This window comes from Squalius cephalus (assembly GCF_949319135.1).
Source record: "Squalius cephalus genome assembly, chromosome: 13".
Taxonomy (NCBI): Eukaryota; Metazoa; Chordata; class Actinopteri; order Cypriniformes; family Leuciscidae; genus Squalius; species Squalius cephalus.
The window spans coordinates 20,965,994-20,984,035 of NC_137134.1; the positions used below are offsets into that span (position 1 = coordinate 20,965,994).

Sequence of the window (18,042 nt, forward strand, 5' to 3'; positions counted from 1 at the left end):
GATCTGTACATCGAAAAAAAAAAGTGAATTATTTTTATCAAATTTTACATTTAATTGTAACATTTAATTAATTGAAGAAAACAAATAATATGTGAAATTATTGGCCTTTCAAACTGCATCAAAACTGGAAGTTCAAAGAAATATTTCTATTATATTTAAATTTTAATATTAAATATTTAAATTGAATTTTAACACGTTCTGTTCATTTATAAGAAAACAAATAATATGTAAAGTTATTGGAGTTTCAGATTGCATCAAAACAGCAAATTCAAACACAAATATTTATATTTAATATAATTAATTTTAAGAAATTTTTAATTAAATTTAATTTTTTAAGAAATAATGTTCAATTATTGGGCTTTCAAATTGCATCAAAACAGGACATTTTTATTTAAATCTGCATAAATTCAATAATAATAAAACTTTCCCTACATTATCAACTTCTTTAAAAAATTTACAAATAAAAATGAATATTCAATTTTATATTAAATGTATATTTAATATATATTAGAGATTTAGAATATTAATTATAAAAATGTATTAAATGTGTTATTTTAATTTTTATAAATGATTAATTTCGTTCCTAAAGTAAAGAAAATAAATAATATTTGTAATTACTGGGCTGTCAAACACACACACACACACACACTCATAAATTACAAAAAGTATCGAGCTCTTTAAATGTCATGCCTCCTTGATTCTTACAGCACCACGAGTCCAAATATCTTCCACAGGTTATTTTGCACAATGTTTAATCAGGAAAACCACAGGCCTGTGTGGCAAACGCCTGTAAAATAGTTATATGGGAGCTCGTCTCATGAACAGGATACAGGAAAAATCTGCCCATGGTGCTCAGGACAGACATGCTGTTGACATGTGTGAGAGTGTTTGAGCTTCCATCAAAGAGCTTTTATTACTGTAAAAATAAAACTTTAGGCCTACCTAACATTATTGCTTTAGCTGTGTCAAATCTGACTGGTTTTATGATCTTCAGTTGTCTTGGATTGACTTTACAATTTGATATTTTTTTATATGCATTTGATATATATTATAGTCTGGTTACAAATATGATTCAGAATTAAATGTACATGTTTCTATACTTCCATGTCTGTGCGTACACAGTCCAGAGAGAGTCGTCGCGTGTGTCTCTGAAGAGATCGTCTGAGATCAAGGCGCGTGCGGATCAGAGGGGCTCAGTGGTGGAGTCGATGGACCCTGCTCTGACTGGGTTCAAACAACAGCTGCAGGAGAAGAGTGAGTCCGTTCACACACATACAGGTGCTCAACAATATTGGGTGGTATCGCAGATGGCAAATGATATAAAACCAGCCTGACAGCAGTTGTTCCGCTCTCGTAAAGACATCCTTAACTTTGTTTTGATTGGCTTAGTGGTTTACACTGAAATGTTGGGTGCTCATGCACTAATTAAAGGGCTGTTCACACCAAGAACAGGACACGTTTACTTACTGGGGTAGGATTTTTCTCCATCTCTGGTAAGATAGCAATCATGATTACAAGCGTGTTCATTAATTATTAGGTGCGCAACGGATCGCAGTTGATCCGTGATCCGTACGGACCAGGCCCCACGGTTCGGCACGCATGATTCGTGGATTAACTGCTAAGTTTAACCATCATAGAGTGAAAGTTTATCATTTGGATGTGTTTTGTCTCGCCAATTTACGATTTACAATTTACAATTTACGATTTTAAACGCGGAAGAAGAGGCGAAAATCGGGAATGTGTTAGAGAGAGAGAGAGAGAGAGGCGCGTTTCAGACAGCGCACGAACACCGAATTGATTCCTCTTTCCGAATTGATTCCTCTTTACTTGCACTTTAACGAACACATACACGATTATGTCAAAATACCCGTCTCGACATGTATTCTCTTGGTTATGTCAAAAGTGAACAGTTGGGAAAGAAATCGGATGTGTGTGAGTATATTTGGTCCGTGCATTCGGTCTTAAAGTGACAGCAGCCTAATATTCCTGCTGTTGTCTTTGTCATTAATGTAAAAATAAAATAAAAATCATCTACCATATTCAAGAGAAAAAAAGATTGTAAGGAGAGCAGTCAGGAGGAAATTGATGACGACAGCTGGTAGGATAAGTGTGCCGCGTAAAGTGTGAGTACCCAGCAGCATCTCCAGGTGCTCCCTTGAGAACCAGACCAAAAAAGTGATGTTCTGACTATAACTCTATATAAGAGTTCCCACCATTAGGATTTTACGTCACGTACACTGTATTCTAAAAAAACGAAGTATGCTTTGGGCTTTAGACTGAGGAATCCGGTCCGGCTGCGCTCCCCTCTGGATGGGGGTCAGATTCAGGCCAGCTTATACACCGAGCTTAGCAGGCATTGTTTCAGCCTTGCTAGTCGGCAGATATAAATATGGCGATAGGCGTACTGGAGGCGGAAGAGCAGGCCTTGGCTGAGGCCGAAGCAGCCCGGAGCTCTAGTTACATTCTGCCCTAATTAATCCGGACAAGACCCGGTACCTGCCAAACTCCTAAATAAAGCGTTCTGTTGCACTGGGCCAATGCATGCCCGGGATAACAATGATTGGTTGTCAGGGACTCATTTCCCAAAGCTGGAATCATAGCACGTGTAAAATGATAGCCGCCCTCAAGTCAAAACACACACCGCTTTAATCATGCTTTCACCTCCAACTTTTTTTTCCCCTGTGGTTCTTAGAAATTGTACTGCCATGTGAGCGTGTAGATGTTTAAATATTTTCTTTATGGATAGTGCTTGACTGTTTTGGTACATTGATGTGTCATTTGATAAGAGTGAACTGAGAGGTTTCGCTAAATTTCACCCTTCGATTTTAAAGATAACTACCCTGGAAGTGCCATTAAATGTGTTTCTTTTGTGTCCTGTAAAGTTGAAAATCTCTGGAAACAGATGTGTTTCAGCCCTACTATTAAAAAAAAAATGGACTAGTTGCTGCCGGGTTTTCTGCACTTTTTCCAAGTTCTGTCACACCAGTAGTTTCGACCCATTAAAATCATTCGAACGTTGACACAGAAGAACGCTCAATCACAGCGACGGTTGACAATCGGTCCATGTTGGTATAATTATAGTCCACAGTTGCTCCAGAAATGCCCACAGCAGTTAAAAACCATAGGAAGTACTATGCAAAACCTCATTTACTCAACTTTTGTGGGTCTGTAGTAACTTTTCCCATGTGATGCCCTCTATTGAATGTTGAGTGACGTTTGGATAGGCGGTGGACATTCTTTCTCGGTGTCAGCAGAGTTTTTCCTGATACATAAACATAACAAGCCATTGGCGTGATCAACATTTCCCCTGTTCTCCATATTTTCCATTGTGCCGCACCTGGGCTGCAGATGTTGGCTGGGGTTTGACGTCCCACGTGTAGAAGCGATGCATTGCTGTATTAATGTACTCAAACATTTGTGATGAATGGTGTTGCAAGTGAGGCGTTAGAAATGCTAATTTAATCAGGTCTGCATCCATTGCTCTCACTCACTCACTGACTTTACTTTTTAATGTAACAAGCATTTTTTTTTTTTTTTTTTTTTGCTTTTTGTACAAGTGGTCAGTAAAAGGAGCTTATTTTTTATACATTTTATATGAGGCTTTCCATTTTTTGTTTTTAATAAAATATAAAGTATGGGGTCGGTACAATTTTTTTTATATATATATATATATTTTTTTTTTTATTCAGCAAGGGTGCATCAAATTGATCAAAAGTGACAGAAAATAAATTTTTATATTCCCGAAAGATTTGTAATACAAATAAACAAATAAAATGTTTTTTTTTATTATTTTTTTTATTCCCATCCTTTTAAAGAATCCTGAAAAGCAGCAAAAACTATTTTCAACATTAATGATAACAAGAAATGTTTCTTGAGCACCAAATCAACATATTATAATGATTTCTGAAGGATCATGTGACACGTGACATCATGTGAACTTAGACTGGATTAATGATGCTGAAAGTGTAGATTTGCCATCACAGAATAAATTACATTTTAAAAAATATATTCAAATAGAAAACAGTGGCTACAAAAATCTATTTCACATTATTACTGTTTTTGATCTAATAAGTGCGGCCTTGGTGAGCATGAGAGACTTTAAACATTAATAAATCTTACCGACCCAAAACATTTGAACGATAGTGTGTGTGTGTCTATATAATTTTTTTTTTTTTTTTTTCATTGTTTAAATTACAGTTAAATATTATGTTTTTGGTAATTAAAATGTAATCATTTTAAAGCATTATTTTTTAATTTGATGAAATGAATATCAGTTATGATATTGAATATCAGTCATTATGATGTATGCTTTTAATCTGTAGCATACAACTAAAAAGATTAACAACAGGCCAAAATCAACATTTTAAGGTGGTGTACTGATAATTCATCTTAGCTAAGTTTTATCAACATATTTAATAGGTCTCACAAAAAAAAAAAAACACCTTGGGATTTGTGTCTATTATTTTTTTATTTTTTTTTATAAAGTGAGACACCAAATTGTACCTGATTCATGGCAAGTAGTACCTGGTAAATTTACAGCTTAGGCTACAGAAAACATCTTTGTTTTCTTACCGAGAGCACATTTTCTCTGAAATCCCACACTACACTCACCCCATATCATAGTTAAGGGTCAGAAGTGCTCATAATAGCTGTTCCACCCATTTACTTGCCTCCATTGCCCTTTGGGCTTTCAGCCGATATTGTTCCCTGGCGTCCCGTTGTCGTTTTCTGCAGTATCACTGCTGACTCCTCTCTCAACTCTTGCCCTCGGCGCACTCTCAGCCCTCTGATTATATTCATCCGTCAACCTGACATCAATCCCATGCTAGTATGCGGCACCTGACATTAATGTCATACGTTTCCACTCACTCTGTCACGGACAGTGGGCACCCAAATGGCGGTAATTGACTTTAAACGCTGCTCTCATTATTGTGTGTGTTGTAGTGCAAGAGCCGGCCCCGCTGACGGAGATGGAGCTTCGTGCTAAATGGGAGCAGGCGCTTGGTCCGCATTACGATGTTATGGTAAGCAAAAGCGAAGGGGAAGTAATGTTAACAGATGCTAAGTGCGGCTCTCAATTAAACATGAAGCAAACTGCACATCAGCAAGAACCGCCGGCACTTATGCTGTGATAAGAGATGTTCGATCGACCAGCTAAATCTGGCCGTAGATTGCCTCAGTTGACTCCTACTGGATTTGAGTTCATGTGCTGACATACTGTTGTTTGGGTTTATTTACCATAAAGGGAGTGTGTTGACCGCAACAGGTTACCACTATGGAGTTGTTGTTTTTTTAGTATTTTGTTTTTTTGTTTTGAGTTTTAGTTTTTCGAGGTTTTATTTAAATGTATTTATATATAGATATATACATTTATTTGTTATACTGTTTTATATGCATTCTGTTTTATTTTTTACAGGTTGTACAGCTTGACCCTGTCATAGAAGATGATATTGAGCTACAGAAGTACTCCAAGGTAACGTGGAAACAGCAGTCACAATTTATGATTCATTCATTTGTTCATTCAGCACTATAGTAGGGCTGGGCGATCTATCAAATATTCATAATATATAGTGGAGATGGAGGCAAGTTAGTCGCATGCAATCCTTCTTTGTCTCATGACTTGCAAGCATGAGAGCATTACAATATTAGATTTTTTTTTTTTTTTTTTAGCTCTTCACAAGTTAAGTTCAATTCATTTCCATTAATCAATTTGTTTCAATGGATCTGTTCATAACACTGAACAATTTGTATGCATGATCACACAAAAAGGTCTGTTGAAGTCCTCACCTTGCTTTTAATATTTTATGTTTTAGTAAAAATATACGTAGGTAAATTCAGCTATACAACCATGGCTGTTTGGTTGTAATGATGATTCCTTTTAAAGGGTTCGTTCACCCAAAAATGAAAATTCTGTCATTAATTACTCACCCTCATGTTGTTCCAAACCCGTAAGACAAATTAAGATATTTTTGATGAAATCTGAGAGTTTTCTGTCACTCCATTGAAATATCAAGATGTATATTTAATCTACACCACACTCTTTAGTGACCCGCAATGTTTGCGTAATTGTGAAATTATGTTTCTACAGCTTCTCCCAATACACACAATGCGCTTGGGCGTGGAACTAGATTCTTTTGATGGACACCACTACATTTCTACAGTGGCTCCTGAGGGCCCTGTGGCAAAACATGGGCTACTTCGACCAGAGGATGAACTTCTGGAGGTAAAGTAATATTAAAGCGCATTACCCAGCATCTACACTGGCGACATGGGTCTTCCCTGCACCCTCTCTGTTTGGCATTATGGTTAGGTGGGCTCCCAGTGTTTGGCCAGCCTGCAGTTTTGCTTTTGGTTTGCTTTGGTGAGCCTCTTCTCAGTTGCCTTAATAACACTGACCTTTGCATCCTGCCAGCACCAAGCCTCCAGGAAGGCTTGCTGCTGCTGGCTCATAGATGTTCTGGCAGGAGGGCTCCTGAGTCTGACCGAGGCCATCTGCATGACTGTCCCCTGCCCTAACCTCCCCACTGGCCTTGCTTCCTGCCCCCTCCCTCTAAACTTCCCCCTCCCACCTGGTCTGGCGGCCGAAGGCCGGATGGATGGTTAAAGTAGGGGAGATTTGCAGGGCTGCAGGGGAAGTGGCTTATAAGATGTGGCGTACCTCAAGGTTCCATCCTGGGGCTAATGCACTTGTTGAGGAACCTTTTATGAAAATCCCAAATGGATTCAGTGGAACCAGTATCCTAATATACTTTTCTTGGTCATGCTAGATGCTTGCAAGCCCAATGGTGCAGCAGTGGTGTTGGTGTGTGTGTGTGTGTGTGTGTGTAAGGGAAAGCATGTGTGGAGCCTATGGCTTCCCCCTGGTTTGGGCAGATGGCACAGTGCCGCCCCCACTCGCCATAGCAGCTCCAGGCTTGCCCACTCCATGAAATGCCAATCAAAGATGACCAGTGGATGTCACAGAGACTATTTTTGTATTAACTATTATAAATGACCATATGTTTAGTACCCCTACTGACTGATCTGGGAAACCGTGCAGTGTTACATATTCTTTATGTTTGTAAGTGAATTTTCTCCCATTAAAATGTGTATTGTATTTGCAGGTGAATGGCGTGCAGTTGTATGGGAAGTCTAGGCGAGAGGCTGTTGCATTCCTCAGAGAGGTTCCTCCTCCCTTTACTTTGGTTTGCTGCAGACGTCTCGCTGAAGAGGGCAGCGAATACCACCCTGAATCTGAAGAGTGGCACTCATCCAGCCCCTCAGCCAGCCTACAGGAGCAGGTAATAGAAACATACATGCACAGGGTCCAAAATTAACACTCAACAACTGCCAAATATGAGTAAAAATTGACTTTGGGAAGTTACTCGGAATTGACCAATACTTTAAAAAGAACTGCAAAATAATAAATGCTTGCTCATTTTGTATTCATTTTACAGATTGAGAATAACCTCTCCATGTTGGCCAAAGATACAAGTCTACGCAACAGCATAAGGGAAGACTTACAGGTTTGTCCATATCCTCTAATAAAACATTACTACTCTATTTTAGCTCAGTAGGTCTCTCTTATTATTATTTTTTTGCTTCAGGATCTATATTTTACATTGGATATCATGTGGCACCAAAATTGTTTATCATACAAAAGTAAAAAGAAAAAAATTACATCAAACTAGGTTAAAAATGTAATAAATTATATTATATAATTAATGATATCTATTATTTTTATCTCTGTAAGCTCATTTACAAAATGAAAAAAATTGTAACATGATCAACTTGTTTTTTAGAGTTTGTTTGATTTGAGCATTTGATTGATTAATTGATCTCATCAGAACAGACCTGCAACCCATTTTGGGGTCACGACCCACCAATTGAGAACCCCTGCTAGCTCAATATGATTTGTGTTTTTCTTTTCAGGACCGTCAGGCATTTGTAATGAAGCAAGAGGTTGAAGATGAAGGAGAGCCTACAGAGTCAAGCGGCCCTGAGAGAGAGCAGATGGATGAGGAGAAGGATGATGAAGAAAAAGAAGAGGAGGAGGAGGAGGAGGAGGAGGAGGAGGATGAAGGGGAAATGGCTCTATGGTCTCCGAATGTGCTGGTGCTAGAACTAGAGAAAGGAGAGCGAGGTCTTGGCTTCAGCATACTAGACTATCAGGTGGGGAATTACCTCATTTCTTTTTACAACCCCCCCCCCCCCATATATTTATCATTAAATATCTTTCAGTCTTGTTTTATGTCAACTGCATGTAGGAATCGACTTGGTTACCATGCACTGTAAAGTCGGCTATAAATTAATAAATATATGCAGAATCACAATTCAGTATGCAAACAGATTTAAGAAAGAGGTTCAATCACAACTCAATTTACAAATATTATGAATATGTCTTTATGATCCGTTACATTTTAAATGTTGAACATATTGATAGAATGTAACGGATCATGAAGAATTAAGTAAAAGGGAGATTTTTAAACTAACTCTAGTAAAATTTGCAAAAAAACAACAACAAAAATGGATTACATATTAAGGCTGAAAATATCTTAGAAACCTCTTGATTACTTGGAAACCTTATGTTAAGTAGTTTAGAGTAAATTAATGGCGGAAGTTTTATACATCTGCAGTTTAGAAAACACCCTGACCATAATGTTTAATGAATACTGCTGCCTTGCGAAAACTGTAATAAATAACAAATATCAGACCATAAAATGTTACATTTTGTTCAAAAACAGTACCATTGATCCATATTTTCTGTAAAATGCCAAGGAAAGACAAAATCAGCTTTCCTTTAAGCAGGAGGAAAAAGGAGACCAGACTCGATGAATCCCCCTTGACTTTACCAAAGTGTGATCACAGGAAACTTGCATTGATGTCACAAGTCTTTGGACACTGAACAAAAGAAAGCAGTGAAACCTTTCTGACTAGGGCCGCTGTTTATCTGGCCTCGTGCCAACCGTCAAACCCTTTGCTCTGCTCACTTAGTACGTAAAGCTGCTTTCCTCCTTCCTTCATTAGCCCTCTAATCAGGGTTAGTACATAACTGCACGTTGATCCTGAATCAGAAGTGATCATGTAATGAGGCCACTTAGAATGCAGAACCTCTCCTGCAGACCTGCTCTCCACCGCTCCTGTGGGACGCCTCGTGTTTTATATTATCCAGCCATGGGTTCCAATTGATTTCATGCAGGGAAATGGTATTGGCAGGAGAAAAGCATGCCCATTCTTTTGCAACTTCATCAGGACTATAATAAATGGCTGCCGCATCATGGCGAAAGTGAACGGGGATCATGTTTTAATGGTAAGGTATGCTTCTTTCCTCGTCAGAGGCTGCCGTGAATGATGGGGGCCGTGGCGACATGGACAGAATTACATTGCCGCTTAATAGCGATAACCTGAGCAGTGATCCCTTAAATTCTTCCTTTCTCTTCATCTCTCTGGTAAATGAAGGTATGAAGATGGAGGAGGGAGGAGGGAACTAGGGACAGTGTCCATAGGCTCTGAGCTAGAAAAAAATAGGTTTTGCTGACTCAAAGTCCTTTGTTTTCTTTTTTATTGCTATTACGAGATTGTATGAGGCTACGCAGGGGTTTTTTTGTTTGTTTTTGCAGCATGAACAAGTACAAACTAATTGCATCGATACCGCATCGATGATCTGAATTTGAGATGATCTCATCCCCACCAAGGCGAGAAGAGAAGAAATTCACAGTCCTGCAACTTGGATCATAGATCATTGTCATGAAGAGTCTGAAGTACTAAAGCTTACTTTGCAGATCTTCTGGAGGAGTTGCTGGTGCATCCTGGGGTTTATTGGAAGCCATATTGACCTGTGTAGCTCCCCCTCGGTCGAACTCACCGTCTTCGTGCTCTGCACCAGCTGAGCCCCCTCCACCTAGCCCCGTATGTTTGCTTATCTGCACCGAAACGAACGCTTTTCAACCCGAGGGCCTCATGCATGATGGGTGGGAATTGATTCAGAGGAGGAGGGGGTGTAGGCACTTGCAGAGTTGTGAAAGAAGTGTTAAAATGTCCATAAATGTATGAGCTGTAAGGAATTGCCAGAAATACTAAAGCGCAACTCCCACAATGCAATGATGGGTATGGTCTTCTACGGTCTTCTAATGGAGAAGGAATCTCTCAACCTTTCGTCTTGAGTTCTTTTCTGTTTCCCGCGGCAGACGAGCCAGGGTCTCTCCAGTCTGCAAAGGGGGAAATTGATTTTGCCGTTCTCTCCAGTAAGAGGCCTAAGTTGATAAGGCCGCGTCGAGACCTGCAGACATGCTTGGAGCCTTCGAGAACCTTCAGTCTCCCCCTCTTTCTACCGCCCTCTTTCTACTCTTCTCATCTCAACCGCTAATATTACCCCCAAAGCAAGGAGACCTTGTAACCGCAGCTAGATTGATGGGAGCCCACGGTCACACTGACAGCTGGAAACCAGGGAGTTTTTCTTCCCTAAATGACACCCCTGACTGCGCGATTGACGTGAAGTGGCGACGACAAAACCATTTGGAGTCATGGCTCGGTTTTTTTGCTCTGACAAGAAGGGGATCTCGAAGTAAGAAGCACTTCGTGGCAACATGAGAAGGACCCCATTGGTCGTCCTAGCCATCCTGGTAATGGAGATTAATGAAGGTCATCTTGATCTGAAGAGTCTTGAAAGTCAACTGATCTGAAGAATTGAGCTGTGACGGTTTTAAGCGGGATTATAACATGGCCATTTAAAAGTCATTACTAAAAGTTCTGACTAACAATTGAATTTGTCTATGAAGTCATTGTGCTGCCAGGCTGAACTGAAGTATTATTGAACAGGGTAGACGTAGCTTATGTGAAGCTAAATGTTATGTTAAGCTAAATGTAGCTTAACATAACCGTGTTTGGGCAGCATGTCGGCCCTACACCAGCTTCAAAAAGGAAAATGTCTCTGTTCACAAAAATAATAAACTTGTAGTGTAAAATAATAGCATGAAGAACATGCAGAATTTGAGCTGCAACATGTTCTCAGAAGGGTCTTGCGCCTGCAAATGCCATTTTGCAAGTGGGCTGTAAACTCTCTCTCTGCAAAACAAGTTTATTTGTTACGTAGGTTGTGAATGCTTGGCTCCAATAATAATGTCCAAGGAGAAGAGATCTGAGAGAATGGAATTTTGAATCATTTTCGATGATTCAAAGAGCCTAACCTGCACATCAATACAGCATTTAGTCTCATCCAGTGAATGTTTTAAAGGAGAGTCATAAATCATCCCGGTGTGTTATTATTTATTTATCGTTGTTTATTTATTCTGTGGCCCGAAGCTGCAGAAACTGACCAAGGGCTATTTTATTACCCTTGCAGGAAAATAAGCTACCAAATCGACTGCAGACACCATCCTAAATGTTAATATGTTGAAGAAGAATATGCATTATGATTTTCAGCCATGAAAAATGTATGTAACATCATGTTGTTTCTCAACGGTGTCTTCCAATATTAGGATCCGATTTGTAGCAGATCCAAGGGCGATTTGTTTGGATTTACTGCCATTGTCATTTCTGCACCGTCTATGCCACCTGTTCCTAAGTCAAACAGCTGCCCACAGCTGTAAGTTGTATAATAAACAACGGCTGATGCATTGTTCCTCCTCCTCGTGTGACTCTTTTTAAATGCCTAGCGTCAAGACTTCAATGCACCTCGCAATAGTAACGTCATAGCTAATAGCGAGAAAACGGTAAGTGAACAAATGTCAAAACAAATAAAGTGGGTAACACTTTGCCATGCATTTCTTTTTCCTTTTGAATGTCATGGTATATTTTGAATTGGAACAGCAAAAAGTTTAAATTGTCTGAACTTGGAGCCTCATGTTACAGTGTTTGACCTTTGTTTGCCATGCAACCTGAGGTAATGCTGTAGCTTAACTCTTCACTTCGTAGAATTATTTGCATTGGAAAACATTGATGTGAGTCATTTAAAATGGCCTTATACCTAACCAAAGTTATTTTTATTTTTTAACAAAAGCAACATGAAGCGAGGCAAACATACTTAAGCAGACTATTCTAGTGGGATAGTTTTGCGGAATTGATGTGATTGTGCAATTTGCTTGTCTGTGGAAGTGGCATCCTTTCTCCTCTAAAGGCAACTATGGTCAGAACAACCAAAAAAAAAGATTAAAAGAGAAAAAGCAAGAGACCGACGTCCTGGTGTTCCTGGTATTCTGTTCAGCAAGATTGAAGGTGAGTCGGAGCGAAACAGATGACTTGGCCTGCCGTTGATTCCTGCAAAACAGCAGATTTACTGTCCGCCTGACACCACACTGAAGAATTTCAATCCGTTCGACAAGCAGGGCCAGCAAAGGGAACGCTTGGAGGAGACGGTAGTAAACCTAAGCCAGCAAGAAATATGGGAGATCCATTCTGGGCAGCCAATGCTAATGCCCATCTGTTAGCTAGCGGAGAGTTTCGACCATTATTAAGGTTATGTAGACCACAGGAAAACATCATGATGGAACTGTTACCATTGCCATGAACTCATTTAATCCAATTCTGACTGGCTTTTTTTAGCTGCCGATGGTTGTGTGGAAATGTTGTAATGTGCAACACCAGCCAGGAACTTCTGGGATTTTTGTTTTCTTTGGATCCTGCGATGTTCCTCACACCTGTAGCATGGAAGACAGCTACTCTCCCAATAAGCCATGTACTGTACACAATCTAAATCATATGAACACTCGGATGGAAATGCAAATAAGAAATGGAGCAACCTAGCTCTTTCTTTCCATCTCTCATGCAAACATTCATCCTGATCATCGTCTTTATTCCGTAGCAAGGTGACGTATTGTCGTATTAGGAGCCCCCTGTGCTAGCTCGTTCCTCTTGGCTTTTTTTTTTCCATATAAAAGCTGCTCTACTGACATCACTGGCCATGTGGGATGAGAGGAGGGCTTGGAAAGCAAAGCATGCTTGGCTGGAACCCGGCAGCCGGACAATGCAGCCTGTGTCCTCCTAAAGCGCCAGCTGGAGTGGAACTTCAAATCCTCTCTCCAACTTTTTCCTGTCTTCCCCCCCCCCCCCCCCTCATTCTTTCCCTTCTAGTAGGCCTCAGTTCCTCTAGCTCTGAAATTGCTTTTCTCTTCTCGTCTGCTTACCATACAGCAGTGGCTCACTGGGTAATCAGGAGGCAGTAATTGCTGGGCTTGCTGACCCACTTTTTATGTTTGGGCTGGGTGAAGTTTCCTGGTCCACTGTCCGCAGTTTCGATCGGGGGCTCCACTGAAGTTGATTGTTAAAAATCCTTGTCAGTAATATGTTATCTCCGTGGTCTGAGTGGTCTTTGTGATCTGAACCTGTCTTTTATGGCCCTGTCCGAAGATGGGGTCAACTGCAGAACAGATTCATGTTAAAATCTGAAAAATTGCAAGGATTGGGTGTTCGGCCGGTCTTTTGACATGGTTGGTCGTAAATGTTCATGGGCAGATAGATGAGATTACTAATGACTGCGCTCCCGCTCAGTTTTTACTCTCAAATAACTACTTGTTAATCACTTTTATATTGTCATACGCCACATAAAAGCCGCCCATATGGGTCATGAAATATATTGTTGGAGACATCAAATCGGTTGAATTGCAGTTTTATGGCAGAGCTCCCCAGAGATGTGATTGATACTGTGGCACTTGGGTTGTCGGAGTGGGAAGTTGGCCTCATTTGGCCTTCCAGCAAGTTTGTCATGCTCTTTTGCAAGTAGATTTTAATGCGTGGATCCCAGAGTCATTTCTGTTATGAAGTCATTTCAAATTAGTTCAAAAGGTACTGCCTAACTTGAATGAAGGCTGCTTGTTTGCAATCTTCTATTCTCTGCTTACATTGGTTCAGTTTGAAATGTTTGTGTTAAGTTTTAAACAAATAAATGAAACTTCAAAAGGCAGTCGTCATGATCTGCTTTTTGATGTGACTGTGACGTATAGGTTAAATCACGGTCACTATTGCTCCACTCTGCTCATGTTTTATCTGTTTGCTATGGTCTGCATTGCCCTCTGCAGGACCCTCTGGATGTTGCACGCTCTGTGATCGTCATCCGCTCTGTGGTTCCTGGAGGGGTAGCTGACAATCACGGCGGGCTTTTCCCGGGTGACCAGCTGGTTTTCGTCAATGACACCTATCTAGACACATGCTCTCTGGCCCAGGCTGTAGAGGTTCTCAAATCTGCTCCACCTGGGATAGTCTACCTTGGAATCAGGAAACCCCTGGCGGTATGTAATTATGGCCCCATAATATTAACATTCAGTGCTGGAGGTGTTTTATTTGGATAAATATTTGAGATTGGTGGGTATTTCAACCAAGCTCTCAAACTAGTCCACCACAATGTGACTTTATATCTCACAGTATGACTTTATTTCTTATTTTAATCTTTCTCACAATTATCCACTTAATCTTGATGCAGCCTGCCAAACAAGATTGTTTGGCTTGTAGCTAAATAGTTAACTCCTACTTGTGGCAAAAGGCTACATGTGATATGTCCGTTTATTTTGTATTGATTTTTTGCATTCTTTTGTTTCTATGAACTATACAGACAGAGGACAGAGGTAGTGAGCAGCAGTCCTCTTGGCCTGTAGAGGGCGCTGATGAGCAACCAGCGGCAAAGCAGGTCGTCAGCCACACTCTCCCATCTGTGCCAGAGGTATTCAGAATACGCCTTTACTTCAATTATTTTGCAAGCAGTTAATAATTTTATTCAGCAAGGATTCATTAAATTGATTGAAAGTGTCAGTAAAGATTTATATTTCAAATAAAGGCTGTTTTTTTAAATCAAATCATCAAAAATTGCTGACAGTTTCCACAAAATATTAGATTGGTTTCTGAAGGAACACTGAAGACTGGAGTAATTATGTTGAAAATTCAGCTTTGCTGAATAAATGGCAAAATATATTAAAATATAACGTTATTTTAAATTTGAATATTGCACAATATTACTGTTTTACTGTATTTCTGATTAAAATGCAGCCCTGGTGAGCATAAGAAACTTGAACCGTAGTGTAATATATAGTAGTGTAATAACTGTAGTGTTTTTATATATATATGTTTATATATATATTATATATATATACATGTGTGTATGTGTGTGTGTGTGTACTTATATAATCCTGTATTCACATATCCAATAGACCTTATAAAAATCCCATTCTTAAATATATAGAAACTTTAAAAACAACAAAAAACATTAATATTTATTGTAATGCAGATTCGCCAATATATAGATTGATCTGAACAAAAAAAAATTGCGAAAAAATGTGTGAAATTTTTTTTTTTTAAACAAAATTGCAAGTAAATTTAGTTAAGTTAGCAGAAGTTAATAAAATAAAGTTAGACTGAATGTTTTGTTGTTGGTCCTTGGCATGAAAAAAGTTTAAGACCCCTGCTCTAAACATCTGTAAACAGGCTCATGTCCATCAATATGTAGGAAGGAAACCCAACTACAGTTGTGATTTAACAAAGAGAGCATGCACTAAAGCGAGAAAGAAAAAGAGTGTGAGGAAAAAGAGGAGCAAATGAGCGAGCCTCCTGAGAGGGATCTTTTTGGAGGTGATGCATGACCCCCTCTATGGGCCTTTGAAATGTACCGTATTATCCTTGAATTTTAGCAAAGATGTAATTGAGGCGGCCGAGTCAAGTGCTGCCGTAAATCTACTCAAAACGAGACTAATTGCACCATTAAGATTTTAGACTCTGCACATTTTTCATGGCAAATTGGTTCTGCTCTCCGCAAGGGTGGGGGGGGACGAGTGAGAAAGGAGCTGAGTCGGCTTGTTGGAGCGTCGCGGGGGAAAAGTGCGCTTTCAGCTCTTATGATCCGTAAGTGTGTGGAAGAGGGAGAGGAGGACAAGCTCCGGCACCCTGTTGCAGGGATAGAAAGAGCTGCTTTGTATGCGGCAGACAGACAGGAGGTGAGATGTCTCTACCTTACACGCCCCCTCCAACATCAGACGTTTCTGTTAGCGGATGATTTAGGGGGGAAGAATGTTAAAAGGGGTATAAAGTAGCATGGGGTTTCGTTATCAAGAGTTTCGGTATGGGGGAATCAACTCAGAAACTGAAACCAAGTCGGATAGGTTTGGACTGAGTTTGGTAAAACTCTTGGGCCTTGTTTTGACTAAAGATGATGTTTTTGAGCACTATTGATATTAGCTTGTATTTGATTTATCTCACCTTGTGGTTCAAGATTTAGGTTGGTAGGTAGGAGGTTGTAGGTTTAAATCCCAATACCTCTTGGCATTGTTTTGACTACAGATGACATTAAGCAATGTAGATGTAAATATGAACTTTTTAAATTGTATTTGGTTGATATGGTCTTGTGGTTCAAGATTTAGGTTGGTTGGCAGAAGGTTGTAGGTTCAAATCCAACAAGAATTTGTAGTAAACCTCTTGGGCCTTGTTTTGACCAAAGATGATGTTTTTAAGCAATAGAAATAGAAATATGAAAATCTTTACTTGTATTTGATAAATTTAGCCTTGTGGTTCAAGATTTTGGTTGGTCGGAAGAAGGTTGCAAGTTCAACTCCCACAAAAATCGTTTTAAAAACTATTATCAGTGTGCTGTTAAAGGGATTTTTACCCATAAATGAACCCCCAAGAAACAATTACAAAGTCAGACTGAGTTTAGTAAAACTGTATAATAAATGTTTTGACTAAAGATTTTTTTTTTACCGCTATTGACATAAATATGAAAATTTTAGCTTGATGAATTGGTCACCAAAAGGTTCAAATCCCACAAAAATTGTTAGTAGTTCAGCCAAAAATCAAATCCTCTCATCATTCACTCACCCTCATGTCATTCCAAACCTTTATGTCGGTCTTTTGTGGAACACAAAAGCAGAATATTTACACTGCTCTTTTTCTGTCTAATAATGCTCGAAAAAAAACACCATAAAAGAGGTTCATACTCTCTTAATGTTTTCTTAGCTTTGTGTGAAAAACAGATGGAAATTTCAATTGAAAAGTCATGTTCTTTGTGTGTAGGACTTTGGAAATGACTCTGTCTTATCTGACGACCTGGACGAGGAGCCGGAGCTAATCCTTGACGCCGAGCCACGCTATGCCTCTCCCCTCACCACTGACCTCCTGCCCGGCCTGGAGCGAGAGATGGCTGTGGATGAAGATGATGAAGAGCAGGAGATGGACACCATGAAGGATCAAGGGAGCGCTAGTCTGCCTTCATACCTCAGCGAGAAGACTCGTTCCTGGGAAAAACCAGCGACATCCAGCCTCTTCCAGTTCAATGCTCAAGATGATTCGCAAGAACAGGTGATCCATAATGATACCCAATGCCAAATATGATTTTATAGGTTTTGAAGCCATACAAAGTGTCCAAATACCTTTTGGCTTACATTTTTCATTTTCATAACTGTAACACTGGGGGCTGAAATGACAGTGTGCGAGAGAGGCCGAGTGTGTCCGAGCATAATATAGTTTGTTTATAAATAAATTACACATTTCAGCATTAGAATAATCTCTGTAGCATATTGGTATCATCTGCAATGTTTTAATTAGTTTACATGGTTATAAAATGCAACTCCAAAATAACCTGCAGGGAACGTTCATAGAAAACATCTTTGTTTGACCGGTTGTGAACACGTGCTGCAAACACGACTAGAATTTGGCTTAAATAACCTCTGATGATGACTTTCTCTGTAGGTTCTAAAAATAAAACCCCAAAATGTTATATTTTATTATTATTATTTATGTTGGTACATTGTTCAGTATTATATTGAGAGCACTTTTTGTTAAACTGTTTACTTTTGTGAGGAAAAAAAGACTTCAAGTAGGCTATACAGTATGTCGACCAGCTGTAAAGGTGTGTTTTATCATTTTAATATGCATTACAAAGAGTGTATGTGTATGTATATGTTTTATTTCTATTTATTTATTTTTGGTACATTTCTTAAGAAGCATAATTTATTTTTAGACTTATTTGTTGGCCAGTTGTGGTCTGTGCAATACATATGAAAAGTTCTAAACCATCTATTGTGTTTTGTTGTTCCACTATAGTAATGATAATATTTTAATATTAAAGTTAATAGGTGTCTCTCACATTGT

The 18,042-nt window shown here is 39.3% G+C and overlaps 1 protein-coding gene across 8 annotated transcripts in view; it reads left to right on the forward strand.

Moving 5' to 3' along the window:
* patj (PATJ crumbs cell polarity complex component) overlaps window positions 1-18,042 on the forward strand; it is a 104,259-nt gene that overhangs the window by 20,718 nt on the left and 65,499 nt on the right. For all 8 annotated transcript variants that reach the window (XM_079890251.1, XM_079890254.1, XM_079890250.1 and 5 more), the window contains exons 13-22: window positions 1,123-1,254; window positions 4,945-5,024; window positions 5,417-5,473; window positions 6,089-6,223; window positions 7,104-7,280; window positions 7,437-7,505; window positions 7,912-8,151; window positions 13,992-14,201; window positions 14,522-14,629; window positions 16,966-17,250. In XM_079890251.1, coding sequence (XP_079746377.1) covers window positions 1,123-1,254; window positions 4,945-5,024; window positions 5,417-5,473; window positions 6,089-6,223; window positions 7,104-7,280; window positions 7,437-7,505; window positions 7,912-8,151; window positions 13,992-14,201; window positions 14,522-14,629; window positions 16,966-17,250 — 1,493 coding nt within the window. The remainder of the gene's footprint in view (window positions 1-1,122; window positions 1,255-4,944; window positions 5,025-5,416; window positions 5,474-6,088; window positions 6,224-7,103; window positions 7,281-7,436; window positions 7,506-7,911; window positions 8,152-13,991; window positions 14,202-14,521; window positions 14,630-16,965; window positions 17,251-18,042) is intronic.